Source organism: Moschus berezovskii, chromosome 8 (genome assembly GCF_049115385.1).
Source record: "Moschus berezovskii isolate FMDL1 chromosome 8, NW_MosBer_1.0, whole genome shotgun sequence".
NCBI lineage: Eukaryota > Metazoa > Chordata > Mammalia > Artiodactyla > Moschidae > Moschus > Moschus berezovskii.
The window spans coordinates 78163337-78184311 of NC_142467.1; the positions used below are offsets into that span (position 1 = coordinate 78163337).

Sequence of the window (20975 nt, forward strand, 5' to 3'; positions counted from 1 at the left end):
CTACAAAATGACAAAGCTCCCTGTCGTCTAAAGGAGGATAGAAAGTAGAACTGCTTCAATAGTCTTCTTTGGAAATGCACAGGTTTTAACAAAATCCAAATGAGACTGGGAGAAGCACAGATGGAAAGACAGCAGACGCTGGTGAATGAGAGGCTGTCCAAAGGAAGTGAGGGATCAGCGAAGACTGGGGGATGACGGGATCCACAGAGGTTAAAACAGACAGGAAAACGATCAAGTTTGGTGACAGAATGGGATGAGGAATCCAAATTGGGAAATACCGTGTGTTGCATATTCACAAGAAATTCTAGAAATTTATAGAGAAATTTACTCTACCATTGGAGAGTTTTTCTTGGCAAATTTAGGGTTTAATTAGTTGAGTATTTTATTATGAGGGCTCATGTTCAGTTTCACAGGAAGGTTTGCAATGCAAGAATGCTATAAAATGTCAAGACTCTGTTTATACTCAGCTCAGCAGAAAATAAACCACGTTCAAGTGCCAGCATATTTATTGCAACAGGCACTCAGTGTTTCTGTGCTTTGTAAAGGTTGATTTAATGTTTTCGTTGGTGGTGTGTGAAGAGAGATTTGAGCCTCCTAGGACAACAGACATAAATGCTCATTCTAGAGCCCTAAGATCTGGCTGTTGACATCACTGTACTGCAGCTAGCAGTTAGTTGTTTATTTATTCATTTATTTGTTTGCCTGCTTCTGAGTAACATTTTATAAAACTTATACTTGAAACTTAGAAATACTATGTGATAGAAAAATCTGCCTTCCCACACTTATTTTTTATGCAGCCCATAAAATGTGGGGAGGCTGTGAAGGGCAATCAGTGTGAGGATGGAGTTAAGAAATCTGCCCCCCAAACCCCCTGCCCTGTCCCTGAGGCCAGCGCTGGCCCGCAGCAGCTCCAGTTCACGTTGGTAAACTCACTGCTCTGCCTGTCCTTAAAAGGTGGGTTGCCAGGTGTTCTCTTTATTTTCCAGACAGTCCCCTATGTGTGCTCTCTGGTGAACCATATCACCCTTTCGTGATATGACAAGAAAAAAGCCAACCAATTTGGAATAAGAGATCCCATGTACCTGTGCTGGCCTTACCCTGAGCAAGTATGTTACATTTATGGAGCTTGGTTTCCTTGGCTACAACTCAGGGATCATGGTGCCCACCTCCCAGGGTTTCAGGGAGAGCGAGCAAACGCAGGGAAATCGCACACGCTGCTCAGCATCTGGTAGGGTTTCTCTGCTCTCCTCCAGGCATGAAACATGCGCTCCTGTTGGCACAAGCCTTTTCAGGTAAGGTGGCCATTCGCTATCTCTGTGATAGCATTCAGAAAGTGCTTCTGGAGCACTTTACCAGACTCAGGCCCTGGAATGATCCCCACCTCAGCCTGCCTTCTTCCTTCGCCAATGACTCCGTCCTCCCGGAAGAAGAGCAGAGGGACAAAGGGAATCAAGTCGAGTCAAAGAGGGAGGCCCTGTTTGCGGCACTGGTTTTAGGGAGGCCATTGAGAGGGCTGCGGTAGCAGGAAGAAGATTGAAAAGGACGGTCTAGATAGGATTGATGGGGAGAGGGGAGGGTTGAATGAAGAGAAGAGAGCAGTACTCTTGGCAGTCACCAGATCATGCCCTAGGGACTAGGGAGCAGATTGGGAATGCCAGAGCATGAAGGTCAAGGGGTTTCGCAGACATTTCCAGTTATGACCTGGAGACTATAGCGTCTGTTGAAATAAACAAATGGTGCACATTTTCGTGCAGCCATAAATTGCGTTACCTTTGTGGTGATTTTGTCGCGTGTACTGCTGATAAGGATGTGGGTGGCCATAGAGGAAATGTCTTTCTTGGGTGCGTAATAAGCAGTCAATGAAACTAGGCCAGTGAGAGTGCCTGTGTTTGGAGATGGTTCTAGGTCTCATGACTTCTCTCTAGGTCCTGCCCCAGCTTGCAGGGCCTTGTCGAACAATCTGCTTAACCTCTTTGAAATTGTGCTTGTCACCTGGTTTCCCTGGGCGTGGAGACAGTGAAATGATTGAAGAGATAGTGCCTTGCTGTGAGATGCCCAGATAACATGGAGAGTGTGCGCACTCAAGAGGAGAAGCTGGTTTTCTGAAAGCCACTGTCATGTGGTGCAGATAGATGGAGGAGAAATAGGAGATAAGATGCACCCAGACTTCCCTAATGAGACGGCGTATCCACTGTCACTGAGAAGCTCCAGGGTGCGTCCATCACCAGCAATGCCACTCACACTCCTGGGGTGGGGCCTGGGGGTGTTGGGGTGCTGAGCAGTATCCTGCTTCAGTTGCAGAGCTGAGCTCAACAGAAAGAGACAGAGAACCACGCCCGCATCTGAGCACCAGTCACCTTTGCAAGGGTGGATTGGACAGATTCCTCTGCCGCCAAGCCATCATGCTGTTTCTAGGGCTAGAAGTTGCACCTGCTTCCTCTTTTCCTGTCTCAGAGCACGGATGATGCTCTGGCTTTGGGTATCTGTCACAACTGTCGATCCTTAAATCTGTCGAGAACGTCCTGATTTCCTAGTTGCAAGTCCTAGGGAAGCATAGGAGAGCATAGGAAGCATATCTCCAAAGGCGTCCTAAGTGGGTTAGGTACTGATACATAAGACTATTCTCTGAATTTGGACTGCTCTATGAGCTCCCTGTCTTTAGCCTCTGTCTATAATTATTCTTTCTTCTCAAATGAAGTTGGATGTAGGATGAGTAGAATTTAAAATTATAACTGCTGGGACTGCTTAAAACAGGCAGACTTTTAAAAGCTTTGAACATGTAAGACCTGGGCATTCTGGTCTCACATAAAAGAGGAATGAGGTCTCCTGACTTACTGCCTTATCTGCAGCCCATCCAGATGTTTTACTCTTTTTGACTGCACCATAGCGCTTGCATGATCTCAGTTCCCCGACCAGGAATCGATCCCCTGGCCCCAGCAGTGAAAGTGCTGAGTCCTAACCACTGAACCTCCAGGGGATTCCGTAGCTGTGTTACTTTATATTCTCCTGTTGTTGGAGTGCTCTTTCCAAAATCAGGGATTGGTCCTCTGGGGGTGGAGGTGCCCAGTTGATGCACAAGACTCTAACGCTTGCAACCCACTCTGCCCTTGCCTCACAGGTAACCGCATCACTGCCGTGGTCCCTGTGTTTGGAGCTCAGGCTTGGGCTGTGGTGCCGTGCTGGCCGCCGTGTTCTGTGATGCTGTGCAGTTTTCCCTCCTGCTGTCCCTCCCAGCGGCTTCACCATGCTGCTCCATCCTCTCCCCGCGGCAGTGGACAAAGTGGTTTCTGGTAGCCATCTAGACATCCAGCTACCACCACAGCCACATTGCAAGGAAATGTGAGAGCCTGGTTCCTGTGTTTAGATATAGCATTTCTAGACTTGACAGTGAATCATTGTTTGGGAAGTCTTTATGATTTAGAACCCTACGTTTCCAGAAAGCGTTGTCTCTTGGCATCTTCTTTGACCCTTAATCCCTGTTGAAGTTGTCATAGCATCAAGGGGCCAGTCAGAATTTGGAGAAGTAACACAAAGGAACACAGAAGGGTGTTTTCTAAAGTATAAACTTCAAACCTCTATGAGTTAGCCACATGATAATGCAGGCTACAAAGAAATGTGTAATATGTTTGTCAGTTGGTGTTGATTTGGTATTTTTTCCCGCCTCCTCCCTGAATTAATAGTAGGCATTTGGTTTTAACTCAGGTCAACAAGAATGCTTATTGCTATTCTAGCAGTGACTATGTGTCAGTATGTTATTTGTGCCACATGGTTCTTTTTACCTCTTGATAGCTGTTCTATGAAGTAGATGATATTATTCTCATTGGACAGAGAGCAAAATTGTTCTGAAGATGAAGTAACTTGCAAGTCTACAAAACTAGGAAGTGGCATGACTGAAATCTGAACCTGACCTAGCAGATTGTAAAGTATTTGTCCATTGCATTCCACTTGGTATGGTTTCTGCTGTGTGCAGAAACAGGCTCAAAGCAGAGTGTTATTGCTGCAGAAAATAAGAATAAAGTCAAGAAACTTGAGTTGACGATAAGATAGCTCACCATAGATCACATAAGGACAACTGTGAGAAGATCCCAGAAAGGAAGCTCAGTTGAGGTGCTTGGGGATTAAAGGAAGAGGCTGAGAGCCGAACGCCCATTTGGGATCTTTAGGAAAAGGTTCACAGAGGAGGTGCATGTGAAGTGGGTCTTGTGGGACTGGCCAGACCTTGCCTGGGGGGATGGATGAGGGAAAGGCTTGTGGGTGATGATAACTGTCAAATGCCCAGGTTAATAAATAAACTGCTAAGCAGACTATTAGAACATACATGTGCCTGTATCTCTACGTATGTACCTGTGCATGTTGCATGCGCATGGATGCAGTCATACATACATTCTTTATAAAGACCTTATATTCTCTTCAAAAGCAAAAGGCTAACGATTTTAAGTAGCAAAGTTGTCCGAACTGTTCTCTAGCTCTCCTGAGAACCGGAACACCTTTAAGCAACACTTACTATTAATAGACATTCATGTTTATACAGGCCAGGTAGGAATGAGTTTTCTTTTTAATTTTTTCCGGGCATCTATGATTAGGGCTGCTCCCTTTTTTTTTTTTTTTAAGTATCTGCTCCTCTTTTCTAGCATGTGGAAGCATTAGACTTCCTGTTTCTGCTTGATTTTGAAACTGTCTCCCGTCCTCCTATCACAGGTAATCCCTGTGTCTCCGTGTAGTCGTAGCTTACAGGTCGCAAGTGCAGGCAGCAACCAGTCCGTCCCTGCTGTGGACGTGAAGACCTCTCTGGATTCACAACGAAAAGCTATACAATGCATTCCACTACAGGTGACGAAACCCGGCTTCCAGAATAACAAGCAAGACAACTTTTAAGTGACTGTTGTTGACCAGTGTCTTCCATTCATTGGTTTGGTATGCTTATGGTTGGTTTTTTGAAAGGATGGGACAAATACTTTGAATTATTTATTCTTAGGGAGGACTGACTCCCTGAAGTCAGTACAGATGCCGTGGGAAAGACATCGGCAGGGTGGCTATGTATGTTCCTCTGGTCTATGTGACTGCTGAGACTCTGGGAAGCTGTCCTTCTGATTGATACGGGGGAAAATGCCGAAACTAGGTGAGTTAAAAAGTGCCCAGACTAATTTGGTTGTAACGCCTTTGTCGGAATCTGGCAGGGTGTTCGGATGACTAAGCACCATGGTGTTGCTGTCTACAGGGAAATAACCTTTGGTCACAGCTTTCGAGTGGTTGTGTTCAGAAAAATCACTGCTTTTCGTTTGCAAGGATTGGGTGTGGAGGAGCGTTAGGAGGCTGAGGGCTGTTTGAGGCCTGTGGGTAGAAAAGATGGCCTCTGGAGTTTGCGTGTAGACAGTTTTCATCTCTAAACGGATGAAGGATTGAAATGCTTCAGAAATGGGGCTCTGAACCGATGGAGAACTTTTGCACATCAAGTTTCTCCTTCTCAGAATTTCTGTGTGTTTGCTAACTCTCAGATGTCTCTGGATCCCAGTGATCTGATAGTGGCAGGAACACCTTGTAGAGACCTGCAAACCCAACGGTGTTTATTTGTGTTCTCCCATCATGTAGGGGTTTGTCAGAATATTGACACTACCATTTCCTCTAACAGCCAGTAAGCAATTTGAACTCACAAACAAGGCCTTTTGTACTTTAAAGTAAACCTTAGGCTTGTTTTTAGCCTTACTTAATACTTCTACAAGTAGATTTCATTTTATTTTTCAGGTAGATTGGAAAAGTTTTCAAGGATTGAAATATAGAAAGCATTTCAAAATAGCTTTAAAGGTTATATTGGTATTTACACACTCTTGTTCAAGTCTATACATCATATTTTGTTGAGGTTTATCTGAAATTTTTTGGCTCAGAAGGCTTTCTGGACCTTAAATTGAATACTAGGAAGGAATTCAAACTTGGAAGACATAGATGAATGTTAATATATCTAGTGTCTTGACCCATGAATTGAACCTCTGGCAGCCATGCTATTTCATAGAGCCATGACTACTCCTGTTATATGGAGTGTGGTCACCTGCAGATCAAGTAAAATGATCAAGTAAAATATATGTAAAATGTACATTTGCCTTCCAGATGCCCAGAGCTGTGCATGTGATTTTCTGTCAATTTTATATATGTATATACGTACATTCTATCCAGTATATAAAAATGGTTATGTATCTGACTATATCACAGTGCATATATACAGTAGGAATCAGAGCCAGGCTTGGTTGGGAAAGGTTTGTGGGAGAAGTGAGGTGTTTTTTTTTAGGGGGGAGGGGGAGGTTGGGCTACGTAATGTATTAATACTTTGCCATAAAGAAGCAGACATAATGATTCCAAGGCTGGAGTTAAATGCATTCATGATTAAGCATGAACCATTTATGAGCATATTGTAAATTACTGGTTGAAGATAGCCAAGCTAAAAGTGAAGAGGCGGCAAGGAGAGAAGTGTGGAAGAGAACAGGACGGGTGTGTGGGAGCTTCTGTAGCCAGTGTGGCTGGTAAATGTCAGCTTTTGCATACCAGCACGCCAGACCATGCTGCCATCTAGTGGAACTGGTTGAAATCACTGCCTCTCTTCAGTTCAGTTGAGTTCAGTCACTCAGTCGTGTCCGACTCTTTGCGACCCCATGAATCACAGCACGCCAGGCCTCCCTGTCCATCACCAACTCCCGGAGTTCACTCAAACTCATGTCCACAGAGTCGGTGATGCCATCCAGTCATCTCATTCTCCGTCGTCCCCTTCTCCTCCCGCCCCCAACCTTTCCCAGCATCAGAGTCTTTTCCAGTGAGTCAACTCGTCGCATGAGGTGGCCAAAGTATTGCAGCTTCAGCTTTAGCATCAGTCCCTCCAATGAACATCCAGGATTGATCTCCTCTAGAATGGACTGGTTGGATCTCCTTGCAGTATAAGGGACTCTCAAGAGTCTTCTCCAACACCACAGTTCAAAAGCATCGATTCTTCGACGATCAGCTTTCTTCATAGTCCAACTCTCACATCCATACATGACCACTGGAAAAACCATAGCCTTGACTAGACGGACCTTTGTTGGCAAAGTAATGTCTCTGCTTTTTAATATATTATCAAGGGTGGTCATAACTTTCCTTCCAAGGAGCAAGCGTCTTTTAATTTCATGGCTGCAATCAGCATCTGCAGTGATTTTGGAGCCCAAAAAAATAAAGTCTGACACTGTTTCCACTGTTTTTCCATCTATTTCCCATGAAGTGATGGGACCAGATGCAATGATCTTTGTTTTCTGAATGTTGAGCTTCAAGCCAACCTTTTGACTGTCCTCTTTCACTTTCATCAAGAGGCTTTTGAGTTCCTCTTCACTTTCTGCCATAAGGGTAGTGTCATCTGCATATCTGAGGTTATTGATATTTCTCCCAGCAATCTTGATTCCAGCTTGTGCTTCTTCCAGCCCAGCGTTCCTCATGATGTACTCTGCATATAAGTTAAATAAGCAAGGTGACAATATACAACCTTGACGTACACCTTTTCCTGCCTCTCTTCACTGCTGTTCAATTAGCAATGTGGTATCTTGACCGCAGAGAAGCTCACTTTTCTTCCCCCTGGGGATGTTAGGTGAAGAATTCGAGAAAGGAGATGGATACCACTATGCTCCCTCAAACGGTATTAATTTTGAATCTGGAAAATGGAGCTGAGTACCAATATAAAGAATTTCCCAAAGACAATTTTAAAAGCTGTGATCTCTTTTTAAAATTAATGTTCACAGCAGTAAAGTTGCTTTACAATGTTGTGTTAGTGTCTGGTGTACAGCAAAGTGAATCAAGCACACATGTACATATATCCCCTTATGTTGGGCTGTCCTTCCCATTAGGTCACCACAGAGGACCGAGTGGAGTTCCTTGAGCTACACAGGAGGTTCTCATTAGTTATCAGTTTAATACAGGATACGGTGGAGGCTGTGGTCTTGCTGAGAGTGGTGTACATGGCCCTTCAGCTCAGAGAATGGGACATTCAGGAAGCAGCACTTGAGAGGGTCTGCAACGGAGTGAAAGCGCACCCATGCAGCTCTGGGCTGCCTTGTTGTTTCAAGTACAGGGGCGACAGAGCAGAGCCCTCCGATTGTAGACACCGCAGCCCACAGACCTCAGAGCTGGCACAGAGCTGTACTCCTCCTCCCCTCCCTTCCAGCCATCTGTTCAGAAAAACTTACTAAATTTCTTTTCTGCACCAGGGACCCTTCCAGGTACCAGGCATATACCAGTGAACAAAGTAGAGAGAAATTCCTGCCCTTGGAGAACAGACATTCTCCTGGGAGAGATAGACAGTAAGATAAATAAGTTAAATACACAGTAGGTGGGATACTATTAAGTGCTAAGGAAGAAAAACAAATTAAGCTGAATAGGAGGCTAAAGATTGGGGGTGTGTGTAGGATTTGCAGTTGTGTGTCGTCACAGAGAATGTGATATTAGACTCGCTTGAAAGTTGTGAGGAAGGCTAATCGGTGAATATCCTGGGGAAGAACTTCCCTGCCAGAGGGCATGCATATGCAGAGGTCCTAACGGGCAGTGGGCACAGTATTCCAGAAACAGCTAGAGTGCTGATAAGGAAAAAGACAGGAGATAAGACAGAGAGATGGTGAAGGGCCAGATTCGGTGGCCTGTTGTGGACAATTAGGGGCTTTCCAGGTGGTGCTAGTGGCAAAGAGTCTGCCTACCAAAGCAGGAGGTGCTGGTTGGATCCCTGGTCAGGGAGATCCTCTGGAGGAGGGCATGGCAACCCACTCCAGTATTCTTGCCTGGAGAATCCCATGGACAGAGGAGCCTGTAGGGCTTTAGTTCATAGGGTCACAAAGAGTTGGACATGACTGAACCAACTTAGCACTCAGCACTCTGTGGACAATTTTAATGAATTTGACTTTCACTAGGCATAAGATGAGAAGCTGCTCGATTTAGTCTAGTATTTTCGTTTTACAGATGAAATTTAGGACAAAGAAATCAAATCAGGTATCCGTAGCTATCCGGCATCATACTGCCAAGGCTGGGATGGGAACCTGCTTCCTAACACCCCTGCCTGCCCAGGTGGGGTGCATAAGCACACACAGGCCCAGACTTCCAAGTGCAGTGGTCTGTGAGGAAGCCAAGTGCTGTTGGCTCCTTGGGCAAGTGTTTGGTTGTTCCCACAGCATGAACTACCTATCTATAGAGGACCCACAGCAAACACAAGAAAGGCTCAGGCCTCTTAACTCAGAAGAGTCCTCTGCTAAAAATGCCTGAGTGTAGAGAGAAATCCTTCAGATTTTCCCAGTGGTTAAAGTCAAGAATGTACAATCTCGTAAAGCTTCCCTATGTTCATTTCTAAGTAACTGGATAGAGTTAAGAGATGATTTCTGTATTCCCAAGTGTTTGATCCCAGATCTCAGTATCTCAGTATAACAGTTAGTAAGATTGAGTATCATGTTACCTAAAATGAATTTGAAAACAGGATTACCAGCTGAAGAGAGAGCGAATGGTTATCGTCAAATACAGTCTGACTTGAACTAATTTTGCCCACCGTTCTTGCTTTGCTATGAGCTAATTCAAACCTTTCCCCTCCCCCTTCTGTCTCCTTTCGATCTCAGGACAGCTGTCCTCTGGACGCAGGCCAGGTCCTCTGATCGCGCTTTCTGATGGAGGCTGGGCTAGTGCTGAGTCCAGAGGAGAGTGGCTTTGCACTGCTGTCTGTATCATCTTGCGTCCTTTCATCACGCGCGGCCTGTATCTTGTGCACAGGACGTGAGGTCTTGCCTAAGGCGGTGCCACCTTGTGGAGGGAACTGATTCATCCCTGACTCTGTTCCCCTTCTTTCATTTCTTTCCTTCTAAAAGGAAGCTCCCATTATAGGTGGTGTGAAATCTATAGCACCGTCTTATTCTGCATTTATGTTTGTTTGCATGGTCCTTTCTCTTCCACTTTATCTCTCTCCTTTTGTCAGATGTGGTGATTTCATATGTTCACTTGTATATGTTGTCTGTCAATGAGCGTGCTCCTCATTCACTGCCTAGAATTTTTTATCTGTTATGGTTCTTCTTGTGCAGAAAAGGAACCCTAGTTTAAACTGGCTCATAACAAAGTGGATTTTTTATTAGCTACATACTGAAATGAGCTTTTCTTTAGCAGTCCTGTGATGTCTAGAACCCACTATTTTTTTTCCCAATCTGCCTCCTGTGGTTGGGTCTCATCCTCAGTTGACTTCTCTCATGATAGTTGAATGTCCTCAGCAATCCTAACTGTGTGCCCACAATCCACTGTCCAGAAGCAGAGAGAACTGGCTTTTGGAAATTCTATCAGAGTGACCTTTCCCAGAAGTCCCCAGCATTGACCCAAACTGAGCCAGGTGCCCAGTCTTAAACAAGTTTATCGACTAAGAAATGTGCTGTGTTGACTGGCTTTAGGCTTGGGTTGCCTAAACCAGTTTTTTGTGGTGAGGAGGATGGGATTACTAGAGTGGGTGGAAATGGTCAGGGCTGAACCTGAGAGCTGGGAGCTGGGGTCAGTTTCCCCCTCAAACAGCATGCTGCTCCACAAGGATAGAGGGATGGAAGTGATGGCGAGTCAGCCACAGTGTCTGCTACACGGGCTTCCTTTCACTGTGTTCTTTATTTTATCCCTGTTGCTTCTTATTTGGTGACTGGCTGTGCTCTAATACAGCAAATGGAGCCCTGTGTATTGGCTTACCGACCTCTTCTCCCACCCAATGACAAATGAGATAGATGCTCTCAGGGAGAACAAGGATGCAGCCTCCGTGAACAATAACAGCACTGCAGGTCAGAGAGGGAAGATCTCACCCCCAGACCTGGTCTGGTAAACACTGAACAATGAGAATAAGAACAGAGAAAATTAATTACAGGCAGCCCTTCAACCTATAATAATTATAGGCCCCCACAGGACACTGTTGCTGTTGCTAAGTCGCTTCAGTCGTGTCCGACTCTGTGCGACCCCATAGATGGCAGCCCACCAGGCTCCCCCATCCCTGGGATTTTCCAGACAAGAGTACTGGAGTAGGGTGCCATTGCCTTCTCCTGGAGTCCAATATAATTTTTTTTTAATCAGTGTAATACACTTTTGTACATCATGTACACGCCCATGAAAATATTTCATGAAAGCCCCTCAAAGTTAATTACTGTTGTTACCATCTTTTAAATAGCTGCTTGATATTTCGTGATGTATATTTTGTTCATCTGTTCCTCCTTAGGGATATTCTTTTGCCACTATAAACCATGTGTCAATACAAGTTTAAATAAATATGTTAATACTTTAAAAAAAGCAGTGTAGTAAATCCATGTATTCCTGTAAAGAATACCCTTACACTTTTCAGATAGGAGCTTAATTGTCATATTTGATTATTTTATCTATTTTAATTGATATTACTGGGCTCTGGATAATGTAAAGACTTTGAAACTGCACTCAAGTAAACAAAGCAGGGCAATTGAAAAAGGAGTTTCATTTAGTTTACTCTAGATGAGAGCTCCAGGAGAATGGCTGTCTAGGGCAGGTTATGGGGCTGGGGCAACATTCAGAGGGCTCTTGAGAGAGTGAAAGTCATGGTGATGTAGAGAAAACACCACTTTTGTGATGAGTAAGTTGGAATAAAAGAGGTACCAGTTTGTCTTTCTAGATGAGCTCTGTGGCTAGGGTATAGCATTCCACTCCCCAACCAGCCAGTATGCCCTGCCATATCCCCAAGGGAATCTATGTACAGAGGGCCTATCAAAGCAGGGGAACTCCTTTATTACCAGAGAGCTTTGACCCAAACCCTAGTGATGACCTCAAACTAGGCTGCCCACATGGGTCACAGAAATCAAGTCCAGGAATCCTGGGCTGGGCTGCAGAAGGACATGGAGGCTGCCTCGAGGGGCTGGTCACAGAGAGGACACCCCCATGGGGGAGGTCTCAGAGATCTACGTTCTAGTCCTTTTTAAGACGCTTATGTGATAAGCCTTTGGACTGGTCGTATCAACTTACTGGACCTAATTTCTCATTTGTGAAGAAGTTTGAGGAATGAGGAGGTTGAGAGGCCCTCAAAGGCTTCTTTGAGCACTAGCTTTCTGATTTTTGGAGTCTATGCCTGGGAAATGTCATGTGGAACTGAGGTGAGTTTAGTGGTGAGGACCTAACTCCTCTTTGCCTGCACTTGCAGACAGACAAGGGATGGCACAGTTTCTGTATTACATGCGATAAATGTCTTAAATAGCCACCAAGTGGCTTGACTGGCTGAACGCCGGGTGTGAATTGCTCCAAATTGAGTGTTGTTTGTTAGATCTTACAGATGTTGCGGTATAGCCACAGCTCACTGAATAGTGGGATTGTTTCCTATGCCAAACCAGGCTTGGATTTTGGCTGCCAGGCTTGTGTTCTGGGACATCCAGATGTCAGGGATATTGTGGGAGCAGTGAGAACAGACGGTGACTCGTGGCAGATGCTTCTGTTCTAAAGTGGTTTCAAAGTCATGGTCACGTGGCTTATCCTGGGATGAGTGAGCGCCACTGGTGTTCCAGTCTCCTGTTTTGTTAAGAGTCTGATTGCAAGGGCTGCTCCACACTGTTGTGGTTTATTGATTTTTAGTGATCCTGTTACTCAATAACCCCTGCATGCTCTGCTCTGAAATGTTAAGCCCTGAGCTCTGCCTTAGTAGGACAGGTAGTTTGTTTTTAACATCAGTCTGTATAAACCGGTGGTCCCAAACTCAAATGTCTACAAGAACTAGGCAAGAAATATTAATGTGTAAGTAGTGCTTTCTATGGGCTTCCTAGGTGGCATTAGTGCTAAATGCATGAGACTATGAGACACAGATTCAATCCCTGGGTGGGAAAGATTCTCTGGAGAAGGGCATGGCAACCCACTCCAGTATTCTTACCTGGAGAATCCCACGGACAGAGGAGCCTGGTGGGCTATAGTCCATGGGGTCTCACAGTGTCGGACATGACTAAAGTGACTTAGTACACATACGCTCAGCTGGTAAAGAATCCGCCTGCCGTGTGGGAGACCTGAGTTCGATCCCTGAGTTGGGAAGATTCCCTGGAGAAGGGAAAGGCTATACACTCCAGGATTCTGGCCTGGAGAATTCCATGGACTGTATAGTCCATGGGGTCGCAAAGAGTCGAGCACTACTGAGCTACTTTCACTTTCACACACACACACACAGTGCTTTATATGAACAGTTGGAAATCTTGAGGCCTGTGGCAGACTTGCAGAAAACAGTTTTTATCTAAAGACATTAAAGTTCAGATGAAAAACTTACGTGACCCAAGAAAACTGTGAGTTGGATTCAGTCCTAAGGCTACCAGTTTGTGATTCTTTATAGGCCACCTAGCTTCAGCTGTCATTGATAGGTTTGCTGAGCTTCAGAGAGGCCAGATTTTTTTCATGTGAGCCTTGTGTATTTTTGTTTTTGTAGTAGACTTTACCTTTTTACCTTAGATTAGAAAACTGACTATCACTGGAGTAAAGTGGGCCACCATGATTTTTACTCGCAAATTGCACATACTCCCAAAGAAACCATGTCCTCGATAAAAAGAATTTCTTTCGTTCAGTAGCCTTGGGAGACTGAATCAATTTAGAGAAGCAGAGGTAGAAATCTCAGTCAAAACAATTCTGGATATTTTACCTCATTAGAAGAATTTGTATCACTAAAGGTAAGGAACCCTAGGCATTTGAAAGTCACACACCTGTCTGGCAAGTTGTCTGCTGGATTTTACTTCTCTTTGCCTTTTCCTGGTATGAGGCAGGCAGGAGGTTAGTGAGCTGGGTGGGGTTGGGGTGGGATCAGCTTGCATTCACTCTTCCCAGTCCTCCAAGCCTCCCCGCACTCTTAATTCCTACATTCCTGCTACCACTTGGGATGCCCTGTGAAGGAACAAAGAAATTGGTGAATTCATTTACTTTTTTTTTGACCACACCATGCAGCATGCAGAACTTCCCTGACCAGGGATCAAAGCCATGCCTCCTGTAATGGAAGCACAGAGTATTAACCACGGGACCACCAAGGAAGTCCTTCATAATTTTTTAGATATTGGTCATCCACAGGCTTCTCCTCCAAGGGATGCTTGTATTTTTAAAAGAACTTGGATGGTAGAACAGAAAACAGGGCAAAGTTTAGTGCAAAGTACTAAATCAGTATTCTAATGAGAGTGTTTCCTGTAATGCTAAGAACATAATTTGGGGCTTGGGAGCCTCCCAGGCGCCTTAGAGGTAACATTTTATGTTGCCCTGCTTCAGGTATGACCTGCTGGACTAGCATCAGCCACTGAGCTTGGAGAGGGGGGTCTGAATTTATTCTTTTTTTTTGTATAATTGAAACTTGTGTGAAAGTCCATGCAAATTATCACAAATGTGTTTTTGTAAGAGATTGATGGCACCCTGCTTCCCTGTGTCTGGTATTGGCCAGTGGGAGACTATGTGACTTTAAATATTCCTTCAGCAAAACCACTGAAATCAAGATGTGCTAAAATTGTGTTCTTCTGATAGTGTTTCCTCCTGAATACTCTCCCGACTTACTCTTTTCAGTGGGATTCCATAAGTGAGTAGTCCACCAGTCCTTTCTCTACTACCTTACATGCATGCGTGCATGCTAAGTCACTTCAGTTGTGTCTGATTCTTTGTGGCTCTGTGGACTGTAGCCCACCAGGCTCCTCTGTCCATGGGATTCTCCAGGCAGGAATACTGGAGTGGGTTGCCATGCCCTCCTCCAGGGGATCTTCCTGACCCAGGGATCAAACCCACATCTCTTATGTCTGCTACATTGACAGGTGGGTTCTTTACCACTAGCACCACCTGGGAAGCCTCTCTAGTACTTCAGTTCAGTTCAGTTCAGTTCAGTTCAGTTGCTCAGTCGTGTCCGACTCTTTGCGACCCCATGAATCACAGCACGCCAGGCCTCCCTGTCCATCACCAACTCCCGGAGTTCACTCAAACTCATGTCCATAGAGTTGGTGATGCCATCCAGCCATCTCACTCTCTGTCGTCCCCTTCTCCTCCCGCCCCCAACCTTTCCCAGCATCAGAGTCTTTTCCAGTGAGTCAACTTGTCGCATGAGGTGGCCAAAGTATTGGAGTTTCAGCTTTAGCATCAGTCCTTCCAATGAACACCCAGGATCGATCTCCCTTAGAATGGACTGGTTGGATCTCCTTGCGGTACAAGGGACTCTCAAGAGTCTTCTCCAACGCCACAGTTCAAAAGCATCAATTCTTCGGCGATCAGCTTTCTTCACAGTCCAACTCTCACATCCATACATGACCACAGGAGAAACCATAGCCTTGACTAGACGGACCTTGGTTGGCAAAGTCATGTCTCTGCTTTTTAATATACTATCAAGGTTGGTCATAACTTTCCTTCCAAGGAGTAAGCATCTTTTAATTTCATGGCTGCAGTCAGCATCTGCAGTGATTTTGGAGCCCAAAAAAATAAAGTCTGACACTGTTTCCACTGTTTCCCCATCTATTTCCCATAAAGTGATGGGACCAGATGCCATGATCTTAGTTTTCTGAATGTTGAGCTTCAAGCCAACCTTTTGACTGTCCTCTTTCACTTTCATCAAAAGGCTTTTGAGTTCCTCTTCACTATCTGCCATAAGGGTGGTGTCATCTGCATATCTGAGGTTATTGATATTTCTCCCAGCAATCTTGATTCCAGCTTGTGCTTCTTCCAGCTCTAGTACTTAACACCAGTTTATTCTGCAAGTCCTTGCAATTTGGCTTTTATCTCTAGTTCGGTTACTAAATAGTTTTTCTCAAAGATCCCAGGAACCAGATGATTATCATATCCATTGGTCTTCTCTTTAACCTTCCTTTCTGACCCTTTATTCTTGCCTCTGTAGACCATCACACATGCTGTTAACTCTACCTTCTTTCTCCTAACCTCCCTTTCTTTGGCTAACTCTTTGACCTTCAGATCTTAGTTTGGAAATCGCTCCTCTCAGGAAGCCTTCCTTGATGACTCCCTCCTCCAGGTCCAGTTTAGGTATTTGTCCTTTGAGCCTTCATAGCACCCATACTTTTGTGCTATTCCCTTTCCTACTGTATTTTAATTAGTGTCCTCCCCTCTGTACTCCCCTTTCCACTGTACTGTGGGCTCTGTGAGAGCAGGCACCATGGTGGTTTTATCTATACTGTTTACCTTATACCTAAACTTGGTAGGTGCTCAAAAAATATTTGCAGCATGAAGAACTACAGAAATGAAGATGACATCTGAACAGCAAAGTCTACAGCTTCCTCCAGAATAGATGATGAGCCCCTGATTTTCTTTATCACCCTTTGGTTCTCCCTATGTCCCTGGACCTCCAATTAGAAGATGTAGAGGAGTTGTTGGATGCCGTCAATAAAATGCAACATCTAACCTGAAGAAGAAGAGAGGTGTCAGGAAATCCTTACCATTCCCATTTAGCTGCTCATAACCAGACAGCAACTCTCTGTGTTGCTTATGATGAACAAGTCATGGTTACCTGTTATTGAAACAAGTGGAAAGAATGAGTTTTAAGGATTCTGACCACCAGCAGAATGGGAAACACGTTTTTCAGGAGACCAGGCAAGTCAGTTGTGATGATTTTATCATCAGCAGGAAGGAAGGACTTAATGTCTGATTGGCAACAGTAGAGAAACACAGACTCAGAGCAGAACTGATCAGTATTGTGTAGATGGTATTGTACTTTCCAGGTTATTTAAGAAATTTTCAAGATCATTTTAACTATTTGCAATTTCCTATTACTGATTTTAGAACCCAGTGTCTGCCCTCTCACCTCTGAAAACATTATTCTTCTATATTCAGAGCGTCACATCTGTGTGTAGATCTGTGTGTTGGGACAGGCTTTCTAGAGCAATTAAAAAGAATGTGAAATCTTGATCACATGTTTCTTCTTGTCTCTTGAAATTGGGTAAGAATTGTTGACCAGGTATAAAGACAATGAAAAAAAGACAGATTTATGAGGGAAGGTTTAGTGAGAAAATGTAGGCTCTTATCTGTATTACAGAAGAGTGTGATTAACACCAGTTGATTTTTTAGAAAAAAAAAAAATAAGGTATGTTCTATACCCTTCGTTCCATGAAGAGGAGAGATCCTATGCAATCTGTTCTAGAAATTTTGTCATCAAAGGCTCTGAGGTCTGAAGGAGCAGTAGCACTCCCCGAAGAAACTTGGTCATCTGGGAAAATGGTCTGGTAGAAGAACGCATCCCCACTTTGGTTTTCCTGCTCAGACCTCAGACTCAGGTGTGTGAGTGGAGCCACCTTCCCCACTATCACACCTGTTCCACCTCTGAACTTCTTTGCTGTTCACATCTGGCTCCCTCTTCCTCCAAGTCAGGCAGGCTCTGAACCTCTGAATTGTCTCTGCTGTTTGATCTCTCTATATCTTTCTTCTTTGGGGGCACGTGGCCTGTTTGCTTCAATTATAATGATTTGTGCTCTGCTCATTCAGACACATCCTAGGATGGAGAAAAATAGCCTGGGATGAGGTCAGAGGACCCTCATTCCAGTCTCAGTCCCAGCTAAGTGACCTAGGGCCAGCTGCTTCCTTTCTCTGAGGATGCGTGTCCTCATGGTTGGAGAGCATCACCGACTCAATGGACATGAACTTGGGCAGACTCCAGGACATGGTGAGGGACAGAGAAGCCTGGCATGTTGCAGTCCATGGGACTGGGCAGACTCTGGGAGATGATTGGGGATAGGGAGGCCTGGCATGCTGCAGTCCGTGGGGTTTCAAAGAGTCAGACATGACTTGGCAACTGAACAACAACAGCAACAACAACATCTTCATCAGAAGACTCCTTCCTTACAGGATTATTATGAGGATCAACGATGATGTATGCAGAAGCACTTCAAGAGCTAGAAAATCTCACCCTACTAAGATGCAGTAAGAGCAGGGGTATGCTCTGTCATGTGCATGCCATAATACCTAGCACATTGTAGGTGCTTGATAAACTACACTTATTAGCTAATGATATTAAGACATAAGCTTACACATAAATTGCTTGGTACTAAACTGCATTGCTGGTTCCAAATTTGGGTCTATGTCCAAGGAGGATATACTCTCCTTATTCTGGTCCAGGTAACAGGATATTTGGAACCACCAAGGTGCTGCCTTTACATTCATGGGCGAGTTTGATCCATTAAGAAAACAGGTGACAAAATTAATTACATATTGTGCAACCATGGATCCCAAATTGGCCTTAGAAAACGTAGCATGTTATAAATGCAAACAGCCTCTGAGGGAAAGCTTGTTCCAAGAGGCTTGCTTAATAGAATGTTGATCGCCTGCAAGGAGTTCATGCCTTGAGTAAAAGAGGTGTCTGGAATTTCCATCTGACTTTATTAGTATATATATATTCAGGTGGCCCAGTGCCGGATGTTAGTTCTTTAAGGAAACAGTGTTCCCACTCTGAAGAAGGTAAGGCTGCTGCTCTTTGTAAGTGGGCAGCTTCTGCTTGTACCTTGCTGGCCCTGGAAATTCCATCATCTGAAGTGGAATTTTGTTCAATCCATCTTATTCATGGCTCCAAGGACAACTGTGCTGGGTTTGATAATGGGCTAGTGAGGTTGCCTCTGTAAAAATAAGAACAATCCATTAGTTGAAGCCTACACTCCAGTGGCTTCTACTGGGGCTGTTTGCATTTGCTCAGCATTCTCTGTTTATGAGAATGTTAAGAGGAAGTACATCCATTCTGTGCATGTTGTAAAACAGAAGGCTTGCAGCTGTCAGAATTATTTTCTTCTTGGCTCCTTATCTGGTAGAGTTTTGGATTGTTACAGATTACCAGCCTCAGTTCTCCAGATGCAATGCAAATTTTCTTGTTTTCTGACTTTGAAGATAACAGATATTTATATACACAGTTCCTTGTAATGTACTTTTAGGATAAGGAAAATTAGGCTTATTCCTATATGTTGTCATAATTCAATATTATGAAATGATTAAATGATTGTTTTATTAGTTATATAGTGCATTCATAGAATCCAACATATTCTACTCTCTAGAAAGGAAAAAAAAAGCACACAAGATACAATCTTCTGTTCCAAATAGCTTACAAATCTGCCTCAGAGACAACTAACATCGACTTTGTGTTAGAAGTTCACAGTGAAAATTAAGTTCACTGTGGGCTCTTACTGAAGCTTTATGGAGGGATTGAGACCTGAGCTAGGCTTTGGGGTAAAAAAAAACAAACAAAAAACAGTGTAACAGAGCAGAAAAAGTAGACCTGAAGCCTTGTTCCAACAGCATGGCTGCACATGATGTCATGGTGTGTCCTAAGGTTTGTTTCCAGTAATTTCCAGTTAATGAAAACAAGTGTCAGAGTTTCTGAATGATTGCTTACTTTTCAAATCATTCATATCTATTTGTGTCTCAGTTCAGTTCAGTTCAGTTCAGTCGCTCAGTCGTGTCCGACTCTTTGCAACCCCATGAACCACAGCACGCCAGGCCTCCCTGTTCATCACCAACTCCCAGAGTTCACTCAAACTCATGTCCATCAAGTCAGTGATGCCATCCAGCCATCTCATTCTCTGTCATCCCCTTCTCCTCCTGCCCTCAATCCCTCCCAGCATCAGAGTCTTTTCCAGTGAGTCAACTCGTCGCATGAGGTGGCCAAAGTATTGGAGTTTCAGCTTCAGCATCAGTCCTTCCAATGAACACCCAGGATCGATCTCCTTTAGAATGGACTGGTTGGATCTCCTTGCAGTCCAAGGGACTCTCAAGAGTCTTCTCCAACACCACAGTTCAAAAGCATCTATTCTTCGGGATTAGCTTTCTTCACAGTCCAACTCTCACATCCATACATGACCACTGAAAAAACCATAGCCCTGACTAGACGGACCTTTGTTGGCAAAGTAATGTCTCTGCTTTTTAATATGCTATCTAGGTTGGTCATAACTTTCCTTCCAAGGAGTAAGCGTCTTTTAATTTCCTGGCTGCAATCAGCATCTGCAGTGATTTTGTGTCTAGGGGCGGCAATCAGGATTTTGCCACTAGTAGTGTCATTCACTTGCATCGCCAGTGCTTTCTTCGTGAGAGAGAGGTCAGTGTTCCAGCTGTATCCCGGGGCACCTGGCTCACAGCCTGCTTAGCTCAGCTGCCTTCATGGGGCAGGGACTGTGGCAGGTACGAATTATTATATTTCCAGCCTCAGTGGGCATTTGAATTTTCAACCCATGGTCTCATTTAAGGGAGACTGGCTTGAGTCTGTTAAATAATACTAGTTCGAGATGACAGACTAACAGCTGTGGGAACAGAGGGGAAAGAGGCCTCTTCAGGAAACATTTAGATGGTGGGACTTAGTGAAATGAGAAATAAGAGAACGGTAAAAAAGAAGAAAGAAAGAAAGAAGAGGGACTTCCACAGAGGTCCAGCGGTTAAGAATCCACCTGCCAATGTTAAGATCCCACATGCCACGTAAGCCCAGGCTCCACAACTACTGAGCCTATGTGCTTTAGAGCCCGGGCTCTGCAACCAGAGCAGCTACTGCAATGAGAAGTCCAAGCACTACAGCTAGAGTGCTGTACATGCGCCACAACTAAAGAAAGCTTGCGTGCTGCAATGAAGACCCAGCACAGCCAAAAATAAATAAGGAAAGAAAGAGGGGGCCACAATGCAGCATAAGTTACTGATAGTCATAAGTTTCTAGCTACCATTGTCTAAGTAAGAACAAATGTAATATTCTGAAGAAAACCAAGATGTTGGGGGTAGGGAGGGGATCTATCTATACCTTTAAGTATAAGGATTCTCCCTAGATGAGTATCCTTCCAAGGTGAGCCTAAGGAACCTTCCAGGCAGACAGTTGCTGAGGGCAGCTAGAAGCACATAGGTGGGAACAAAGGTTCCCAACAGCTTCACTCGTGGAACCCACAGTGTCTCAGGAATTTTTTCATGTCATTCCCAGAACGCAAGAGTTGCCTCACAATTTCACTTGTGATGTGTTAGGTCCCAATAACTTAATAAGTATTCATATACTAATAACTTTGTAGGCATGTGAAAAT

The 20975-nt window shown here is 44.4% G+C and overlaps 1 protein-coding gene across 5 annotated transcripts in view; it reads left to right on the forward strand.

Moving 5' to 3' along the window:
* Window positions 1-20975, forward strand: part of TNFAIP8 (TNF alpha induced protein 8) — a 162073-nt gene that overhangs the window by 64058 nt on the left and 77040 nt on the right. The window contains exon 2 of one of the 5 annotated variants that reach the window (XM_088838792.1): window positions 3119-3339. The exons of 3 other annotated variants lie outside the window; for them this stretch is intronic. Coding sequence is in view for 1 of the 2 variants with exons in the window: in XM_055428911.2 (XP_055284886.1) it covers window positions 5107-5119 (13 nt within the window). In the remaining variant the exon portion in view is untranslated. Of the gene's footprint in view, window positions 1-3118; window positions 3340-4692; window positions 5120-20975 lie in introns of those variants that run through there. One more of the 5 variants, XM_055428911.2, reaches the window with a different exon arrangement.